We start from the raw sequence: 21,029 nt of genomic DNA on the forward strand, positions 1-21,029 counted from the left end.
GGGGCTGGCTCGTGATTGGCTTACGTTGGCTGTGCGTCTCCACCTCAGCCAATAAGGACGGTGGTTCAGCTGTGGGCGTTAAAGGGCTTCCTACTGTGGTCCAACGATCCATTCTCGCTGGCTGCTCGGACTGATGTCGCCCGCTGCTTATATTTAGCTGCTGTTTTTTTCCCAGGGGAATCCCCGACGACTGGTATAAACTTCCTCCTTGTACTGCCACATGATTCGGTCAACAGCTGCCCTCGACTGTGCCTCCAGACTCCAAGTACAATTGCACCGCCCAGCGTGTCCGCCCTCAGCTGATTTCTCCCCCGCCCCCCTCGGCCTCATTCCACACCCCAACACAAACTGGGTTAAAGTCCCTCAGCCTCGGGCGATGGCAAGGCTAATGTATACAGCCCGTCCCGCATTAACCCTCGAGAGGCTGGTGGCGGGCCTTCACCCTGAACCACCCACCAGTAACGTCCATCCAATCGAGTGGTCACTGCAGTCCTGAGTCACCTGTGTCGGGCCCGGGGCCTGGAGCCACCTGCGGGCACCGGGCGAGCACGACCGGCAGGTTTCCTTCCCTAAATGACATCATCAAAAGCTCGGTCAAAGAGGTCGGTTTTTAAGGAGCGTCTTAAAGGAGGAGAGAGAGAGAGGCGGAGAGGTTTAGGGAGGGAATTCCAGAGCTTAGGGCCCCCAGGCAGCTGAAGGCACGGCCGCCAATGGTGGAGCGATGGGAATCGGGGGATGGGCAAGAGGGCAGAATTGGAGGGAGCGCAGAGATCCCGGAGGGTTGTCGGGGCTGGAGGAGGTTACAGAGATAGGGAGGGTTGTAGGGGCTGGAGGAGGTTACAGAGATAGGGAGGGTTGTAGGGGCTGGAGGAGGTTACAGAGATAGGGAGGGTTGTAGGGGCTGGAGGAGGTTACAGAGATAGGGAGGGCTGTCGGGGCTGGAGGAGGTTACAGAGATAGGGAGGGCTGTCGGGGCTGGAGGAGGTTACAGAGATAGGGAGGGTTGTAGTGGCTGGAGGAGGTTACAGAGATAGGGAGGGCTGTCGGGGCTGGAGGAGGTTACAGAGATAGGGAGGGTTGTAGGGGCTGGAGGAGGTTACAGAGATAGGGAGGGTTGTAGGGGCTGGAGGAGGTTACAGAGATAGGGAGGGGGTGAGGAGGCCATGGAGTGATTTGAAAACAAGGATGTGAATTTGAAAATGGGAGGTGTTTCCGGACTGTGAGTCAGTGTAGGTCAGTGAGTAACAGGGGGTGACGGATGAACGGGACTCGGTGTGGATTCGGACACGGGGACAGCAGAGTTTGGGATGAGCTGAAGTTTACGGAGGGTAGAATGTGGGAGAGCAGTCAGGAGAGCGAATGAGGGTTTCAGCAGCAGATGAGCTGAGACAGGGGGCGGAGTCGGCTGATGTTACCAAGGTGGAAATGGACGATCTTAGTGATGGGGCGGATATGAGGTCGGAAACTCATCTCGGGGTCAAATGTGACACCAAGGCCGTGAACCGACTGGTTTAATCTCAGACAGTTGCCAGAGAGGGGGATGGAGTTAGGAGTTAGGGAACGGAGTTTGGAGCGGGGACTGAAAACAATAGCTTCCATCTTCCCAATATTTAACTGGAGGAAATTTCTGCTGGTCCAGTTCTGGATGTCGGATAAACAGTCTGATAATTTACTAAGAGTGGGAGGAATCAGGAGAGGTGGTGGTGAGGTAGAGCTGAGTGTCGTCTGTACATGTGAAAACTAACACTGTGCTTTCGGATGATGTCGCCGAGGGGGCAGCAGGTAGAGGGGAGACGGGAGGGGGTCCGAGGATCGATCCTTGGGGGGGACACCAGAGGTCATGATGTGGGAGCAGGAAGAGAAGCTATTGTCGGTCAAAACATTGAGGAAGAACCAAAGAGTTGGACAGAAGGACAACACGTTGCCCACGTCCATTTCAAGTGGCATAAGAGGGAGACACCAGGGCCTCACGTCTAGGCCTCAAAGAATAGAAGATTAAAGCATTTCTTTTGAAAACTCATTCTTGGGATGTGAGCATCGCTGACAGAGCTGACATGTGTTGTCCATCCCGGGACACCCCTTGAGGTGCTGGTCCGTTTTCGGGAACCACTGCAGTCCCTGTGGTCACCTGCGCTCCCTCCAATTCCGGCCTCTCGCCCATCCCCCGACTCCCATCCCCTCCACCACTGGAGGCGGTGCCTTCAGCTGCCTGGGGCCCCTCAGCCCAGAGAGGCTGTGTCATCGTGGTATTGCCTCTGGTACAAATGTCCAGGCTAATCGCCTGGGTATGTGGCTTCACATCTCCCCCCCTCCCCCCCACCCCCCGCCTCTTGTGGTGTTTAAATTCCATTAATCAATTCAATTAATTTTTAAAAGTCTGGAATCGAAAGCTCGTCTCGGTGATGGTGCCATCAATTGTCATAAAAACCCATCTGGCGTTCTGGCTTTCACTGCAAGAGGATTTGAGTACAGGAGTAAAGAAGTCTTACTGCAATTGTATAGAGTCTTGGTGAGACCGCACTTGGAGTATTGTGTACAGTTTTGGTCTCCTTATCTAAGCAAGGATATACTTGCCTGAGGTGGAGTGCAACGGAGGTTCACCAGACTGATTCCTGGGATGGTGGGACTGTCTTATGAGGAGAGATTGAGGAAACTGCGCCTGTATTCTCTCGAGTTTCGAAGACTGAGAGGTAATCTCATTGAAACCTACAGAATTCGTACAGGGTGTGACAGGGTAGATGTGGATAGGACGTTTGCCCGGGCTGGTTAGTCTAGAACCAGGGGACACAGTCTCAGAATAAGGGGTAGGCCATTCAGGGCTGAGATGAGCAGGAATTTCCTCTCGAGCTTCTTGAGTGTTGTTGGAGCTGCACCCACCCAGGCAAGTGGCGAGTATTCTGTATTTCCCTAACTCTGCACTGAGCAGCCAGGATTGCGTTAATTGAGGTACAAAGTTAGACACCGGCAATAAACTTGCACAATGTGGTAAAATGATTAATGTTTAATCCCTTCCCTTTAGCTTTATAAAGCTGTCCTCTGTCACGCTCTGTATTTTATTCAGGGTTGCTGCCAGAGCAGGAAGTTAACTGTTGAAACATGAATGCAATCGTCTGGCGTCTGTTCAAATCCGTCTCCAGCCGAGGCCCAACAATTCATTCCAATCCTGGGACTGGATTTCACTCTGCCTGGAATGTACTCCCATGCCAGCCCTTCATCTCGTCCGGGTCCAGGAAACTGAGCCAACACCAGGCAGCCCAGTCGAAAGGATTAATATTCCGACAGGTGAGAGATCCAGATCAGTTTGGGATTAACTTCCAGCCGCTCAATTAAACAGAGAGAGGGAGAGAGTGATAAAACACAGTGAGTTCAAGGAAAAATAAAGGGAGAGACAAACAGAAAGTAAATATTGTCCCCAGGACACCGGGGAGAACTCCCCCCCCTACTCTTCTTCCCAATAGTGGCCGTGGGATCTTTTACACCCACCTGAGAGGGCAGACGGGGGCCTCGGTTTAATGTCTCATCTGAAAGAGGCACCTCCGACAGTGCAGCACTCCCTCAGTACTGACCCTCCGACAGTGCGGGACTCCCTCAGTACTGACCCTGCGACAGTGCGGCACTCCCTCAGTACTGACCCTCCGACAGTGCGGCACTCCCTCAGTACTGACCCTCCGACAGTGCGGCACTCCCTCAGTACTGACCCTGCGACAGTGCGGCACTCCCTCAGTACTGACCCTGCGACGGTGCGGCACTCCCTCAGTCCTGACCCTCCGACAGTGCGGCACTCCCTCAGTACTGACCCTCCGACAGTGCGGCACTCCCTCAGTACTGACCCTCCGACAGTGCAGCACTCCCTCAGTACTGACCCTGCGACGGTGCGGCACTCCCTCAGTACTGACCCTGCGACAGTGCGGCACTCCCTCAGTACTGACCCTCCGACAGTGCAGCACTCCCTCAGTACTGACCCTCCGACAGTGCAGCACTCCCTCAGTACTGACCCTCCGACAGTGCGGCACTCCCTCAGTACTGACCCTGCGACAGTGCGGCACTCCCTCAGTACTGACCCTGCGACAGTGCGGCACTCCCTCAGTACTGACCCTGCGACAGTGCAGCACTCCCTCAGTACTGACCCTGCGACAGTGCGGCACTCCCTCAGTCCTGACCCTCCGACAGTGCGGCACTCCCTCAGTACTGACCCTGCGACAGTGCGGCACTCCCTCAGTATTGCACCGGGAGTGTCAGCCTGGATTATGGGATCAAGTCTGTGGACTGACACTTGATCTGATGACTTCCTGATTCAGAGGTGAGTTTGTGACCTTGGTAATAATTCCCTTTTACCCACTGTGTGTACTCTACCTGTACCTCAGCTGACACCGAGACACACACACAAGCTGTGAATCATTCCCTTTTTTCAGTCTTTCCTGGGATATTCCGTGTCTAACAAGGCCAAGATTTTATTGCCCATCCCAAATTAAGATAAGACAAGCGTAAGAAATATAAATAAAGATAAGATAAGAATGTAAGAAATTACCCTTGAGAAGGTGGTGGTGAGCTGCCTTCTTGAACCGCTGCAGTCCATGTGGGGTAGGTACACCCACAGTGCTGTTAGGAAGGGAGTTCCAGGATTTTGACCCAGCGACAGTGAAGGAACGGTGATATAGTTCCAAGTCAGGATGGTGTGTGACTTGAAGGGGAACTTGCAGGTGGTGATGTTCCCATGCATCTGCTGCCCTTGTCCTTCTAGTTGGTAGAGATCGTGGGTTTGGAAGGTGCTGTCTCAGGAGCCTTGGTGCGTTGCTGCAGTGCATCTTGTAGATGGTACACACTGCTGCCACTGTGCGTCGGTGGTGGAGGGAGTGAATGTTTGTAGATGGGGTGCCAATCAAGCGGGCTGCTTTGTCCTGGATGGTGTCGAGCTTCTTGAGTGTTGTTGGAGCTGCACCCATCCAGGCAAGTAGAGAGTATTCCATCACACTCCTGACTTGTACCTTGTAGATGGTGGACAGGCTTTGGGGAGTCAGGAGGTGAGTTACTCGCTGCAGGAATCCCAGCCTCGGACCTGCTCTTGTCGCCACAGTATTTATATGGCTACTCCAGTTCAGTTTCTGGTCAATGGTAGCCCCTAGGATGTTGATAGTGGGGGATTCAGTGATGGTAATACTGTTGAATGTCAAGGGGAGATGGTTAGATTCTCTCTTGTTGGAGATGGTCATTGCCTGGCACTTGTGTGGCGCGAATGTTACTTGCCATTTATCAGCCCAAGCCTGGATATTGTCCAGGTCTTGCTGCATTTCTACACAGACTGCTTCAGTATCTGAGGAGTCACGAATGGTGCTGAACATTGTGCAATCATCAGCGAACATCCCCACTTCTGACCTTATGATTGAAGGAAGGTCATTGATGAAGCAGCTGAAGATGGTTAGGCCTCGGACACTACCCTGAGGAACTCCTGCAGTGATGTCCTGGAGATGAGATGATTGACCTCCAACAACCACAACCATCTTCCTTTGCGCTAGGTATGACTCCAGCCAGTGGAGGGTTTTCCCCCTGATTCCCATTGACTTCAGTTTTGCTCGGGCTCCTTGATGTCAAACTCAGTCAAATGCTGCCTTGATGTCAAGGGCAGTCACTCTCACCTCACCTCTTGAGTTCAGCTCTTTTGTCCATGTTTGAACCAAGGCTGTAATGAGGTCAGGAGCTGAGTGGCCCTGGCAGAACCCAAACTGAGCATCACTGAGCAGGTTATTGCTCAGCAAGTGCTGCTTGATGGCACTGTTGATGACACCTTCCATCACTTTACTGATGATTGAGAGTAGGCTGATGGGGCGGTAATTGGCCGGGTTGGACTTGTCCTGCTTTTTGTGTACAGGACATACCTGGGCAATTTTCCACACTGCAGGGTAGATGCCAGTGTTGTAGCTGTACTGGAACAGCTTGGCTAGGGGCGCGGCAAGTTCTGGAGCACAGGTCTTCAGTACTATTGCCGGAATATTGTCAGGGCCCATAGCCTTTGCTGTACTCAGTGTGTGTACTTTACAACTGTCAATGAGACACACGTAAACACATGCACACATACACACACACGCACACACACACGCACGCACGCACACACAAACACACGCGGGCCGTACAGAACCAGACAGGTGTGAATCATTCATTTTGCCAGTATATACATCTGGACTAATCTCTAATTGTCTTTCACTGGTTTAGCTGTTTGAGAAGATCAGTTCCACATACACCTACCTACTGGCAGATGCAGACAATAAGCAGGCAGTAATCATTGACCCAGTATTTGAAGAAGTGACCCGCGATATTAAATTAATTGAAGACCTGGGACTAAAACTGCTCTACGCAGGTAAGTAAATTAAAATATTTAAACAAATGGGGTTCTCAGTAGCTGCACTGACTAGTTCCAGGACAGGTACAGCACGGGGGTTAGATACAGAGTAAAGCTCCCTCTACACTGTCCACATCAAACACTCCCAGGACACGTACAGCACGGGGTTTAGATACAGAGTAAAACTCCCTCTACACTGTCCACATCAAACACTCCCAGGACAGGGACAGCACGGGGTTTAGATACAGAGTAAAGCTCCCTCTACACTGTCCACATCAAACACTCCCAGGACAGGTACAGCACGGGGTTTAGATACAGAGTAAAGCTCCCTCTACACTGTCCACATCAAACACTCCCAGGACAGGGACAGCACGGGGTTAGATACAGAGTAAAGCTCCCTCTACACTGTCCACATCAAACACTCCCAGGACAGGGACAGCACGGGGTTTAGATACAGAGTAAAGCTCCCTCTACACTGTCCACATCAAACACTCCCAGGACAGATGGTAAGGTTGCTCGACTGGGAGGAGGATGAGGGAGGGCTTTGATCAATGAATTTATCCATTGGATTTACATAGATTTTGCAGCAGAGAAACAGGCCATTCGGCCCATCCGCTCTGTGCTGGTGTTTCAGCTCCACACAAGCCTCCTCCCACCCCTCCCCTCCCTATCACCATATCCTTCTATTCCTTTCTCCCTCTTGTGTTTAACCAGCTTAAATGTATCGATATTACTCACCTCGGCCACTCCCTGTGGGAGCGAGTTCCACATTCTCACCACTCTCTGGGTTGAATTTACACATGAACTGACGCCCCAATATCCCATCGAAACTCAACTGTCCCTGACACCCGACATCAGCTGCCGGAAACACTGGGAGTCAGAGTAAATCGTGAATCCCGACAGTCGGTACAGAACTCGGTCTGTTCGGCAACACAGCTCAGAGCATTTTGGGAGTGCTTCTGCTTTCTCGCACACGGGACATTCAGAACAGGATGAGGCCATTCGCCCCCTCAAACCTGTTCCGCCATTCAACCAGATCGCGGCCGATCTGTATCTTAACTCCATCTCCCTGCCTTGGCTCTGTGATCCTTGATCCCCTTCCCCAACAAAAAAATCGATCCATCTCAAATGTGAAATTTCCAATTAACCCCCCCTCCAACCTCGACAGCTTCTTGGGGGGAGAGAGTTCCAGATTCCCACTCCCCTTTGTGTTAAGAAGTGCTTCCTGACATCACCCCTGAACGGTCTGTCTCTGATTTTAAGGGTCTGCCCCCTTGTTCTGGAATCTGCCCCTCCCCCCACCAGAGGAAATAGTTTCTCTCTATCGACCCGATCCAATCCTTTAATCATCTTCAACCCCTCGAGTCGATCACCCCCTTAATCATCTACACTCGAGGGAATACAAGCCCAATTTTGTGCAACCCGTCCACGTAATTTAACCCTTTCAGCCCCAGGATCATTCTGGTGAATCTGCGCGGCACCCCGCCTCCAGGGACAGTATATCCTTCCCGAGGTACAAGGCCCAGGACTGAACACAATGACTCCAGACCTCAGCAAGGGTCACAGCAGTGTCGGAGAGCAAGGTTATTGCAAGTGCCTCTGTATTTCGGGAGTGACATGCAATTTATATCGACCGGTCGTGGGGAAACGACATTGAAAAGCTCCCAGGTGGGCCAGAGTGGCGGCCATTCTGCGCACAGTGAGATCCCACAAACAGCAGTGACATCAACGTGTTTTTTTTTTACTGTCACTTTGGTTAAGGGAGGATTATTGACCTCGGCGTGACCTCCTCATGCCCCTCTTACAATTGTGGCCATGGGAGATGAACCCAAATAGGATTGGCAAGGATTTGGGGCAGTGGGATATTCTCAGGGATGTCAGGAAGAGTTTTCTGAAATGCTCAACCACTGGGTGTCAGGACACACTAGGTTTGGGAGGACCAACAAGCCAACTCCGCCCAAAGTACCAAAGTTTGCTTGGGATGAAGTAGAATGGAAGGAGACTCAGATGGTGCGTAAACACCAGTATGGACCAGCAGGGCCGAATGGCCTGTTTGTACCCATTCTATGTCATGTGAAGAAAAATCTGTCGGAGGGTCAGTACTGAGGGAGCGCCACACTGACAGAGGGTCAGTACTGAGGGAGTGCTGCACTGTTGGAGGGTCAGTACCGAGGGAGCGCCGCAATGTCAGAGAGTCAGTACTGAGGGAGCGCCGCACTGACAGAGGGTCAGTACTGAGGGAGTGCTGCACTGTCGGAGGGTCAGTACTGAGGGAGTGCTGCACTGTTGGAGGGTCAGTACTGAGGGAGCGCCGCACTGTCGGAGGGTCAGTACTGAGTGAGTGCTGCACTGTCGGAGGGTCAGTACTGAGGGAGCGCCGCAATGTCGGAGGGTCAGTACTGAGGGAGCACCGCACTGTCGGAGGGTCAGTACTGAGGGAGTGCCGCACTGTCAGAGGGTCAGTACTGAGGGAGCACTGCACTGTCGGAGGGTCAGTACTGAGGGAGTGCTGCACTGTCGGAGGGTCAGTACTGAGGGAGTGCTGCACTGTCAGAGGATCAGTACTGAGGGAGCACCGCACTGTCGGAGGGTCAGTACTGAGGGAGTGCTGCACTGTCAGAGGGTCAGTACTGAGGGAGCGCCGCACTGTCGGAGGGTCAGTACCGAGGGAGTGCTGCACTGTCGGAGGGTCAGTACTGAGGGAGCGCCGCACTGTCGGAGGGTCAGTACCGAGGGAGTGCTGCACTGTTGGAGGTGCCGTCTTTGAGATGAGACATTAAACCGAGGCCCCCGTCTGCCCTCTCAGGTGGGTGTAAAAGATCCCGCGGCCACTATTTGGAAGAAGAGCAGGGGGGTGGAGTTCTCCCCGGTGTCCTGGGGACAATATTTATCCCTCAACCAACATCACTAAAAAAAAACAGGTGATCTGGGTCATTATCACATTGCTGTTTGTGGGATCTTGCCGTGCGCGTAATTGGCTTCCGCGTTTCCTGCATTACAACAGTGATCACACTTCAAAGGAAAGTCCTCCATTGGCTGTGAAGCAATTTGGGATGTCTTGAGGAGGCGGTAGGCGCTCGAGAAATGCGGGCTGTTTTTGCCTTTTGCTGATTCGCCCAATCACCTTCAATCTACTCCATAAAGGTGGAAGGGATTAACACTATTGGTCTGATTGTCCTGTACACAGCCAATACGCACTGCCACGCGGATCATGTGACCGGTACGGGTCTCCTGAAGACGATGGTAGCCGGGTGTCGAAGTGTTATCGCAAAGGACAGTGGGGCATCAGCTGATATTTACATCAAAGAGGGAGACAGAATCAACTTTGGGAAGTTTGTAAGTAAACCAAAAACGGCATAGAATGTTCCGGCAGGGAAACAGGCCATTCGGCCCATTTGCTCCGTGCTGGTGTTTCTGCTCCACACGAGCCTCCTCCCACCCCCACTCTCCATCTCACCCGATCACCATATCCTTCTATTCCTTTCTCCCTCATGTGTTTATCCAGCTTCCCCTTAAATATATCGATACTATTCACCTCAACCACTCCCTGTGGGAGCGAGTTCCACATTCTCACCACTCTCTGGGGAAAGAGGTTTCTCCGGAATTCCCCATTGGATTTATTAGTGACTGTCTTATATTGATGGACCCGAGTTCTGGTCTCTCCCCCCCACAAGTGGAAACATCTTCTCTACATCTACCCGATTGAAACCCCGTCATCATTTTAAAGACCTCAATCAGGTCACCCCTCAGCCTTCTCTGTCCTAGAGAAAACAGCCCCAGACTATTTGATCTCTCCTGATAGTTATAACCTCTCAAATCTGCCATCATTCTTATAAATGTTTTTTGCACCTTCTCCAGTGCCTCGATATCCTCCTTATAATATGGAGACTGGAACTGTGCACAGTGCTCCAAGTGTGGTCTAACCAAGGTATATGGAGACCGGAACTGTGCACAGTGCTCCATGTGTGGTCTAACCAAGGGATATGGAGACTGGAACTGTGCACAGTGCTCCGAGTATGGTGTAACCAAGGTATATGGAGACTGGAACTGTGCACAGTGCTCCAAGTGTGGTCTAACCAAGGTATATGGAGACTGGAACTGTGCACAGTGCTCCGAGTATGGTGTAACCAAGGTATATGGAGACTGGAACTGTGCACAGTGCTCCAAGTGTGGTCTAACCAAGGTATATGGAGACCGGAACTGTGCACAGTGCTCCAAGTGTAGTCTAACTGAGGTATAGGGAGACTGGAACTGTGCACAGTGCTCCAAGTGTGGTCTAACCAAGGTATATGGAGACTGGAACTGTGCACAGTGCTCCGAGTGTGGTCTAACCAAGGTATATGGAGACCGGAACTGTGCACAGTGCTCCCAGTGTAGTCTAACTGAGGTATATGGAGACTGGAACTGTGCACAGTGCTCCAAATGTTGTCTAACCAAGGTATATGGAGACTGGAACTGTGCACAGTGCTCCAGGTGTGGTCTAACCAAGGTATATGGAGACCGGAACTGTGCACAGTGCTCCAAGTGTCGTCTAACTGAGGTATAGGGAGACTGGAACTGTGCACAGTGCTCCACGTGTAGTCGAACTGAGGTATAGGGAGACTGGAACTGTGCACAGTGCTCCAGGTGTGGTCTAACCAAGGTATATGGAGACCGGAACTGTGCACAGTGCTCCCAGTGTAGTCTAACTGAGGTATATGGAGACTGGAACCGTGCACAGTGCTCCAGGTGTGGTCTAACCAAGGTATATGGAGACCGGAACTGTGCACAGTGCTCCAAGTGTAGTCTAACCAAGGTATATGGAGACTGGAACTGTGCACAGTGCTCCAGGTGTGGTTTAACCAAGGTATATGGAGACCGGAACTGTGCACAGTGCTCCGAGTGTAGTCTAACTGAGGTATAGGGAGACTGGAACTGTGCACAGTGCTCCAAGTGTGGTCTAACCAAGGTATATGGAGACTGGAACTGTGCACAGTGCTCCAAGTGTGGTCTAACCAGGGTATATGGAGACTGGAACTGTGCACAGTGCTCCAAGTGTGGTCTAACCAAGGTATATGGAGACCGGAACTGTGCACAGTGCTCCAAGTGTAGTCTAACTGAGGTATAGGGAGACTGGAACTGTACACAGTGCTCCAAGTGTGGTCTAACCAAGGTATATGGAGACTGGAACTGTGCACAGTGCTCCAAGTGTGGTCTAACCAGGGTATATGGAGACTGGAACTGTGCACAGTGCTCCGAGTGTGGTCTAACCAAGGTATATGGAGACCGGAACTGTGCTCAGTGCTCCGAGTGTGGTCTAACCAAGGGATATGGAGACTGGAACTGCGCACAGTGCTCCGAGTGTGGTCTAACCAAGGTATATGGAGACCGGAACTGTGCTCAGTGCTCCGAGTGTGGTCTAACCAAGGTATATGGAGACTGGAACTGTGCACAGTGCTCTGAGTGTGATCTAACCGAGGGATATGGAGACTGGAACTGTGCTCAGTGCTCCAAGTGTGGTCTAACCAAGGTATATGGAGACTGGAACTGTGCACAGTGCTCCAGGTGTGGTCTAACTGAGGTTTATGGAGACTGGAACTGTGCACAGTGCTCCGAGTGTGGTCTAACTGAGGTTTATGGAGACTGGAACTGTGCACAGTGCTCCAAGTGTGGTCCAACCAAGGTATATGGAGACCGGAACTGTACACAGTGCTCCAAGTGTGGTCTAACCAAGGGATATGGCGATTGGAACTGTGCACAGTGCTCCAAGTGTGGTCCAACCAAGGTATATGGAGACCGGAACTGTACACAGTGCTCCAAGTGTGGTCTAACCAAGGGATATGGCGATCGGAACTGTGCACAGTGCTCCAAGTGTGGTCTAACCGAGGTTTATGGAGACCGGAACTGTGCACCATCCCTAAAGCAGGAAGTGCTGGAATTCTGTGCTCAGATGGGATGGGTTTGGTAATATCTTCGCTTGTGGTTTGTTGTATCGGGGTATTTCAGTTCCTGTTTGTTTTCCTCACTCTGTCTAGTTCTTGGAGGCTCACTCTACCCCAGGACACACAGACGGATGCCTAACCTACGTGCTCAATGACAGGACCATGGCCTTCACGGGAGACGCCCTCCTCATTAGAGGCTGTGGGCGCACGGACTTTCAACAAGGTAAAGCCCTCCCTCTTGTCCCAGGGTTCAGCCTTCTGTGGGAGCGAGTTCCACATTCTCACCACTCTCCTGGGGAACGAGGTTTCTCCGGAATTCCCCATTGGATTTATTAGTGATTGTCTTATATTGATGGCCCCGAGTTCTGGTCTCTCCCCCCACAAGTGGAACCATCATCTCTACGTCAAATTGAGAACTCCATCATAATAAAAGCCCTCTACCAGGTCACGCCTCAGCCTTCTCTTTTCCAGAGAAAAGGGTCCCAGCCTGGTCGATCTTTCCTGATAGTTACAACCCCTCAGTACTGAGGGAGTGCTGCACTGTCGGAAGGTCAGTACTGAGGGAGTGCTGCACTGTTGGTGGGTCAGTACTGAGGGAGCGCTGCACTGTCGGAGGGTCAGTACTGAGGGAGCGCTGCACTGTCGGAGGGTCAGTACTGAGGGAGTGCTGCACTGTCGGAGAGTCAGTACTGAGGGAGTGCTGCACTGTCGGAGAGTCAGTACTGAGGGAGTGCTGCACTGTCAGAGGGTCAGTACTGAGGGAGCGCTGCACTGTCGGAGGGTCAGTACTGAGAGAGTGCTGCACTGTCGATGGGTCAGTACTGAGGGAGTGCTGCACTGTCAAAGGGTCAGTACTGAGGGAGCGCTGCACTGTCGGAGGGTCAGTACTGCGGGAGTGCTGCACTGTCGGATGGCCAGTACTGCGGGAGCGCTGCACTGTCGGAGGGTCAGTACTGAGGGAGTGCTGCACTGTCGGAAGGTCAGTACTGAGGGAGTGCTGCACTGTCGGAGGTGCCGTCTTTCAGATGAGACATTAAACCGAGGCCCCCGTCTGCCCTCTCAGGTGGGTGTAAAAGATCCCACGGCCACTATTTGGAAGAAGAGCAGTGGGGCGGGGGGGTGGGGTGGAGTTCTCCCCGGTGTCCTGGGGACAATATTCATCCCTCAACCAACATCACTAAAAAAAAACCAGATGATCTGGGTCATTATCACACTGCTGTTTGTGGGATCTTCCTGTGCAAGAAAATGCAAGTTGTACCTTCCCTTTTCTACTCAGTTGTAATCCCTTTTTGGTATATCCTTCCAGGTTGTCCCAAAACTCTGTACCAGTCCGTCCATGAAAAGATCTTCTCCCTGCCCACCGACTGCCTGTTGTACCCAGCTCATGACTACACAGGTGAGTGAAAGAGACTTTTCTGGAGGGGTTGCAGTCCGTTCAAAACCGGCCATTGATCAGGGCAGGGTTGGCACAAGTATGTGCAGAAAGCTGCAGGCTGCCAACTGAGAGCGGGCAGCAAAGGCGGGTATCGGGCAGAATTCTGTAAACAAATGTCTTGCGCTGGCCTGGCACAAGGTCAGAAGTGGGGATGTTCACTGATGATTGCACAATGTTCAGCACCATTCGCGACTCCTCAGATACTGAAGCAGTCCGTCTAGAAATGCAGAAAGACTTGGACAATATCCAGGCTTGGGCTGATAAATGGCAAGTAACATTCACGCCACACAAGTGCCAGGCAATGACCATCTCCAACAAGAGAGAATCTAACCATCTCCCCTTGACATTCAATGACATTACCATCGCTGAATCCCTCACTATCAACATCCTGGGGGTTACCATTGACCAGAAACTGAACTGGAGTAACCATATAAATACCGTGGCTACAAGAGCAGGTCAGAAGCTGCGAATCCTGCAGTGAGTATCTCACCTCCTGACTCCCCAAAGCCTGTCCACCATCTACAAGGCACAAGTCAGGAGTGTGATGGAATACTCTCCACTTGCCTGGATGGGTGCAGCTCCAACAACACTCAAGAAGCTCGACACCATCCAGGACAAAGCAGCCCACTTGATTGGCACCCCATCCATAAACATTCACTCCCTCCACCACCGCACAGTGTCAGCAGTGTGTACCATCTACAAGATGCACTGCAGCAACGCACCAAGGCTCCTTAGACAGCACCTTCCAAACCCACGACCTCTACCAACTAGAAGGACAAGGGCAGCTGATGCACGGGAACACCACCACCTGCAAGTTCCCCTCCAAGTCACACACCATCCTGACTTGGAACTATATCACCGTTCCTTCACTGTCGCTGGGTCAAAATCCTGGAATTCCCTTCCTAACAGCACTGTGGGTGTACCTACCCCACATGGACTGCAGCGGTTCAAGAAGGCAGCTCACCACCACCTTCTCAAGGGCAATTAGGGATGGGTGATAAATGCTGGTCTGGCCAGCGACGCCCACATCCCATAAACGAATAAAAAACCCCACTAAATTAGGGATCGTAAACCTTAATAACTTATGACCTCTGAACCCAGAGACACAGAAACAACTGGGAAAATGAAAGTGATCAAAAGATCACTTATTTGTCGTCTTGTCCCTGCATCGTTTTGGGTGAAATTAATCATGAATTCATATGTTAAAAATCACACCTCCTCTCGATAAATCTCGATTTCTGGTTGTCACATTTTTTTTCACAATTGTCTGGTTGTAAATCCCTGTCCACATTTACACGGGAGAATCTTTAACAGGTCCCGAGCGCCACCCAGTGTCGTGCACACAGTCTGGACAATGGCCTCCCCCTACCCCGAGGTTAAGGGCCATACTGTATGGCAGTCAGCATGGTGGGAAGAGTGCGCGGAATGGGGAGGGGTATTAGAGAGAAATGATTCACGCTGAAAACAAACCAGGAAGGAGTTAATGGTAACATAAGGGTTTCGATGCTTGGCAGTGTGTGGAGTCGGGAATTCTGATCCTTATGGGATTTAGAAGTCGGGACTTTTTCTCGTCCTGATCACAGGGGCTTTCCTGTGTAAATTTCAGGAACTGAGATTACTGACTGGGGAATCTCCAGGATTCACCTGCAGATGTGCGCCCCTCTGCTACAGGTGCTGTCTCTCACTGGTCACACAAACACTTTTCCCTTCTCTCTTGTACATTTTTTTTTTAAGAGCCCTGGGCCCCATACCTCAGGAAGGATATACTGTCCTTGGAGGCAGGGTGCAGTGCAGGTTCACCAGAACGACCCCGGGGCTGAAAGGGTTAAATGACGAGGGCGGGATGCACAGACTGGGCTTGCCTTCCCTCGAGTGTAGATGATTAAGGGGGTGATCAAATCGAGGGGTTTAAGGTGATTAAAGGATTGGATCGGGTCGATAGAGAGAAACTATTTCCTCTGGTCAGGGGGAAAGAGTCCAGAACAAGGGGGCAGAACCTTGAAATCGTAGCCAGGCCGTTCAGGGGGTGATGTCAGGAAGCATTTCTTCACACAAAGGGGAGTGGGAATCTGGAACCCTCTCCCGCAAAAAGCTGTCGAGGCTGGAGGAGGAAATTGGAAATTTCAGATTGTGTAAGGGGATTAAGGGTTAATGAACCAAGACGGGGAGATGGAGTTAAGATACAGATCAGTCATGATCTCATTGAATGGAAGAACAGACTCAAAGAACAAAGAACAAAGAACAGTACAGCACAGGAACAGGCCATTCAGCCCTCCAAGCCTGCGCCGATCTTGATGCCTGCCTAAACTAAAACCTTCTGCAGTTTTGGGGACCGTATCCCTCTATTCCCTTCCTATTAATGTATTTGTCAAGATGTCTCTTAAACGTCGCTATCGTATCTGCTTCCACCACCTCCCCCGGCAGCAAGTTCCAGGCACTCACTACCCTCTGTGTAAAGAACTTGCCTCGCACATCCCCTCTAAACTTTGCCCCTCTCACCTTAAACCTATGTCCCCCAGTAACTGACTCTTCCACCCTGGGAAAAAGCTTCTGACTATCCACTCTGTCCATGCCGCTCATAACTTTGTAAACCTCTATCATGTCGCCCCTCCACCCCCGTCGTTCCAGTGAAAATAATCCGAGTTTTTCCAACCTCTCCTCATAGCTAATGCCCTCCAGACCAGGCAACATCCTGGTAAACCTCCTCTGTACCCTCTCCAAAGCCTCCACGTCCTTCTGGTAGTGTGGTGACCAGAATTGCACGCAATATTCTAAGTGTGGCCTAACTAAGGTTCTGTACAGCTGCAGCATGACTTGCCAATTTTTATACTCTATGCCCCGACCGATGAAGGCAAGCATGCCGTATGCCTTCTTGACTACCTTATCCACCTGCGTTGTCACTTTCAGTGACCTGTGGACCTGTATGCCCAGATCTCTCTGCCTGTCAATACTCCTAAGGGTTCTGCCATTTATTGTATACTTCCCACCTGCATTAGTCCTTCCAAAATGCATTACTTCACATTTGTCCGATTAAACTCCATCTGCCATTTCTCCGCCCAAGTCTCCAACCGATCTATATCCTGCTGTATCCTCTGACAATCCTCATCACTATCCGCAACTCCACCAACCTTTGTGTCGTCCGCAAACTTACTAATCAGACCAGCTACATTTTCCTCCAAATCATTTATATATACTACAAACAGCAAAGGTCCCAGCACTGATCCCTGCGGAACACCACTAGTCACATCTCTCCATTCAGAAAAGCACCCTTCCACTGATACCCTCTGTCTTCTATGACCGAGCCAGTTCTGTATCCATCTTGCCAGCTCCCCTCTGATCCCGTGTGACTTCACCTTTTGTACCAGTCTGCCATGAGGGACCTTGACTGAAGTCCATATAGATAACATCCACTGCCCTTCCTTCATCAATCATCTTCGTCACTTCCTCAAAAAACTCAATCAAATTAGTGAGACACGACCTCCCCTTCACAAAACCATGCTGCCTCTTGCTAATAAGTTTGTTTGTTTCCTCGAGGGGCTGAATGGGCCTCCTCCTGTTCCTGTGTAACAGGCTCGAGAGGCTGAACGGGCCTCCTCCTGTTCCTGTGTAACAGGCTCGAGAGGCTGAACGGGCCTCCTCCTGTTCCTGTGTAACAGGCTCGAGAGGCTGAACGGGCCTCCTCCTGTTCCTGTGTAACAGGCTCGAGAGGCTGAATGGGCCTCCTCCTGTTCCTGTGTAACAGGCTCGAGAGAGGCTGAATGGGCCTCCTCCTTTTCCTGTGTAACAGGCTTGAGAGGGGCTGAATGGGCCTCCTCCTGTTCCTGTGTAACAGGCTCGAGAGGGGCTGAATGGGCCTCCTCCTGTTCCTGTGTAACAGGCTCGAGAGGGGCTGAATGGGCCTCCTCCTGTTCCTGTGTAACAGGCTCGAGGGGGGCTGAATGGGCCTCCTCCTGTTCCTGTGTAACAGGCTCGAGAGGGGCTGAATGGGCCTCCTCCGGTTAGTATAAAACAGAGGTCGATAACATTTTCGCAGGAACCAATTGCAATGCCTTTCTTCCCTGACAGGTCAGACAGTGACAACAGTGGAGGAGGAGAGACGACTGAATCCCCGATTCTCCAAACCACTGGCGGAATTCATTGACTTCATGAACAACCTGAATCTGCCGAAGCCGGCACAGATCGGTGAGAATCCGGCACCTTCTCCAATTATCCGATAGGAGGTCACCGAGGCTGAGCTAGAACTTGCATTTCTCTAGCCCCTTTCACCTCCTCAGGACGCCCCAAAGGGGCTTCACAGCCAACGAAGGACGTTTTTTTTGAAGTGTGTAATGGAGGAAACGGGGCAGCCAATATACGCACAGCAAGATCCCACAACAATCAATGTTTAGTGATGTTGGTTGAGGGATAAATATTGTCCCCAGGACACCGAGGGAGAGCTCCCCCCCCCCCAGCCACCCCCCCCCCCACCCCCCAGGCTGCTCTTCTTCCAAATAGTGGCCGTGGGATCTTTTACACCCACCTGAGAGGGCAGACGGGGGCCTCGGTTTAATGTCTCAGCTGAGAGACGGCACCTCCGACACTGCAGCACTCCCTCAGTGCTGACCCTCTGACAACATGGTGCTCCCTCAACACTGCTCCAGATGTGTTGGCCTGGACTAGAGGCTTAACCTGTGTGGGGTGGGGTTTGAACCTACAAGCTTTGGCCGATGAGGTGAGAGCGTTACTCACTGGGCCACAGCTGACACATACACCCAGCTCTACATACCCCCCACTTAGTGCTGACTCCAATGTGATAAGCAGTTGAGAACTCTCCTCCAACATGCTAATCTTTGCTTCTGTCTCTCTCTCTCCCTCTCTCTCTCTCTCTCTCTTGGACAGATATTGCTGTTCCTGCCAATCTCCGATGTGGGATTCAGGAATAAGTGAACACGAATGGACACCAGGAAGGTATGATGAGTGTCTGACCTGCGCCACCTCCTGACCTTTCACCTCCAGGCAGAGGTCACGAGGACTCACTGTCGAGAACAGCCAGATCGGTGAAGGTGTCACATTTCATTTTATTAAGGAGCTTGTTTTCGTGCTGATCAGAAATGATGTGCAGGTTTCTCTTTGTATCGTTACGCCGGCTTTATCTTTAATCACTGAGAGGGAAAGGATAGCGGATAAAACTGGACATCATTGCTTTCATTTTTGAAATAAATTCATCTAATATCAAGCATTATATGTTGAGTAAAGCTCCCTCTACACTGTCCACATCAAACACTCCCAGGACAGGTACAGCACAGGGGTTAGATACAGGGTAAAGCTCCCTCTACACTGTCCACATCAAACACTCCCAGGACAGGTACAGCACAGGGGTTAGATACAGGGTAAAGCTCCCTCTACACTGTCCCCCATCAAACACTCCCAGGACAGGGACAGCACGGGGGTTAGATACAGAGTAAAGCTCCCTCTACACTGTCCCCCATCAAACACTCCCAGGACAGGGACAGCACGGGGGTTAGATACAGAGTAAAGCTCCCTCTACACTGTCCCCCATCAAACACTCCCAGGACAGGGACAGCACGGGGGTTAGATACAGAGTAAAGCTCCCTCTACACTGTCCCCCATCAAACAAAAATGGGGGTTAGATACAGAGTAAAGCTCCCTCTACACTGACCCCATCAAAAGAAAACGGGGGTTAGATACAGAGTAAAGCTCCCTCTACACTGTCCCCCATCAAACACTCCCAGGACAGGTACAGCACGGGGGGGTTAGATACAGAGTAAAGCTCCCTCTACACTGTCCCCCATCAAACACTCCCAGGACAGGGACAGCACGGGGGTTAGATACAGAGTAAAGCTCCCTCTACACTGTCCCCATCAAACACTCCCAGGAGAGGAAGTTCCCTCACCATTCATTGCAAGAGTTTCCAGACTGTGAATGTCAGGAAGCTATTCGACCATGAGGGCACCACACTCCATCCCAATTCTGTCCTCCTCTGATGCCCAGGGCACAGTGCACTCTGCAGCAATGTACCACAATCAGAAAGAGGGGCCTCAGTTAATTCTGACCCTGCAGTCACCCATGGTAACGGTATGACGATTAACCCTGGAGGTACTAATCCCTTGTTCAAATCCCATCAACGCAAGGTGTGGAAATGAATTCAATAATTCCTGCCTTTGAGACACTGCCTCAAAACAAAGGAAGAGAGACTTGCATTTCTCTATCGCCTTTCACCTCATCGGAACATCCCAAAGAGCTTCACAGCCAATGAAGTACCATTTTTGAGGTGTGGTCACTGTTGTAATACAGGAAACACAGCAGCCAATTTTCACACAGCAAGATCCCACAAACAGCAATGTGATAATGACCCAGATTATCTGTTTTTTTAGTGATGTTGGTTGAGGGATAAATATTGTCCTCAGGACACCGGGGAGAACTCCCCCCGCCCCGCCCCACCCCTGCTCTTCTTCCAAATAGTGGCCGTGGGATCTTTTACACCCACCTGAGAGGGCAGACGGGGGCCTCGGTTTAATGTCTCATCTGAAAGACGGCACCTCACACAGTGCAGCACTCCCTCAGTACTGACCCTCCGACAGTGCGGCGCTCCCTCAGTACTGACCCTCCGACATGGCAGCACTCCCTCAGTTCTGACCCTCCGACAGTGCAGCACTCCCTCAGTACTGACCCTCCGACAGCGCAGCACTCCCTCAGTACTGACCCTCCGACAGTGCGGCGCTCCCTCAGTACTGACCCTCCGACAGTGCGGCGCTCCCTCAGTACTGACCCTCCGACAGTGCAGCACTCCCTCAGTACTGACCCTCTGACAGTGCGGCGCTCCCTCAGTACTGACCCTCCGACAGTGCGGCGCTCCCTCAGTACTGACCCTCAGACAGTGCAGCGCTCCCTCAGTACTGACCCTCCGACAGTGCAGCACTCCCTCAGTACTGACCCTCCGACAATGCAGCATTCCCTCAGTACTGATCCTCCGAATGTGCAGCACTCCCTCAGTACTGACCCTCCGACAGTGCAGCGCTCCCTCAGTACTGACCCTCCGACAGTGCAGCGCTCCCTCAGTACTGACCCTCCGACAGTGCAGCGCTCCCTCAGTACTGACCCTCTGACAGCGCGGCGCTCCCTCAGTACTGACCCTCCGACAGTGCGGCGCTCCCTCAGTACTGACCCTCCGACAGTGCAGCACTCCCTCAGTACTGACCCTCCGACAATGCAGCACTCCCTTCGTACTGATCCTCCGAATGTGCAGCACTCCCTCAGCACTGACCCTCCGACAGTGCAGCACTCCCTCAGTACTGACCCTCCGACAGTGCAGCACTCCCTCAGTACTGACCCTCCGACA

The 21,029-nt window shown here is 51.9% G+C and overlaps 1 protein-coding gene across 5 annotated transcripts; it reads left to right on the forward strand.

Moving 5' to 3' along the window:
• Nucleotides 1–85: 85 nt before the first annotated feature.
• ethe1 (ETHE1 persulfide dioxygenase) lies at nucleotides 86–18,905 on the forward strand. Of its 5 annotated transcripts, none has more exons than XM_068018510.1 (8): nucleotides 86–193; nucleotides 3,062–3,282; nucleotides 6,208–6,352; nucleotides 9,522–9,670; nucleotides 12,349–12,478; nucleotides 13,562–13,651; nucleotides 17,756–17,872; nucleotides 18,569–18,905. In XM_068018510.1, exons 2-8 carry the CDS (start codon nucleotides 3,097–3,099, stop codon nucleotides 18,610–18,612), a joined length of 861 nt encoding a protein of 286 aa, XP_067874611.1. In that variant the 5' UTR covers nucleotides 86–193; nucleotides 3,062–3,096; the 3' UTR covers nucleotides 18,613–18,905. The 5 variants fall into 5 exon arrangements, with proteins under 5 accessions (XP_067874611.1, XP_067874615.1, XP_067874612.1 ...); XM_068018511.1 differs by lacking the exon at nucleotides 86–193 and adding an exon at nucleotides 2,546–2,690; XM_068018513.1 differs by lacking the exon at nucleotides 86–193 and adding an exon at nucleotides 2,773–2,881.
• Nucleotides 18,906–21,029: the final 2,124 nt, after the last annotated feature.

Source organism: Heterodontus francisci, chromosome 39 (genome assembly GCF_036365525.1).
Source record: "Heterodontus francisci isolate sHetFra1 chromosome 39, sHetFra1.hap1, whole genome shotgun sequence".
Taxonomy (NCBI): domain Eukaryota; kingdom Metazoa; phylum Chordata; class Chondrichthyes; order Heterodontiformes; family Heterodontidae; genus Heterodontus; species Heterodontus francisci.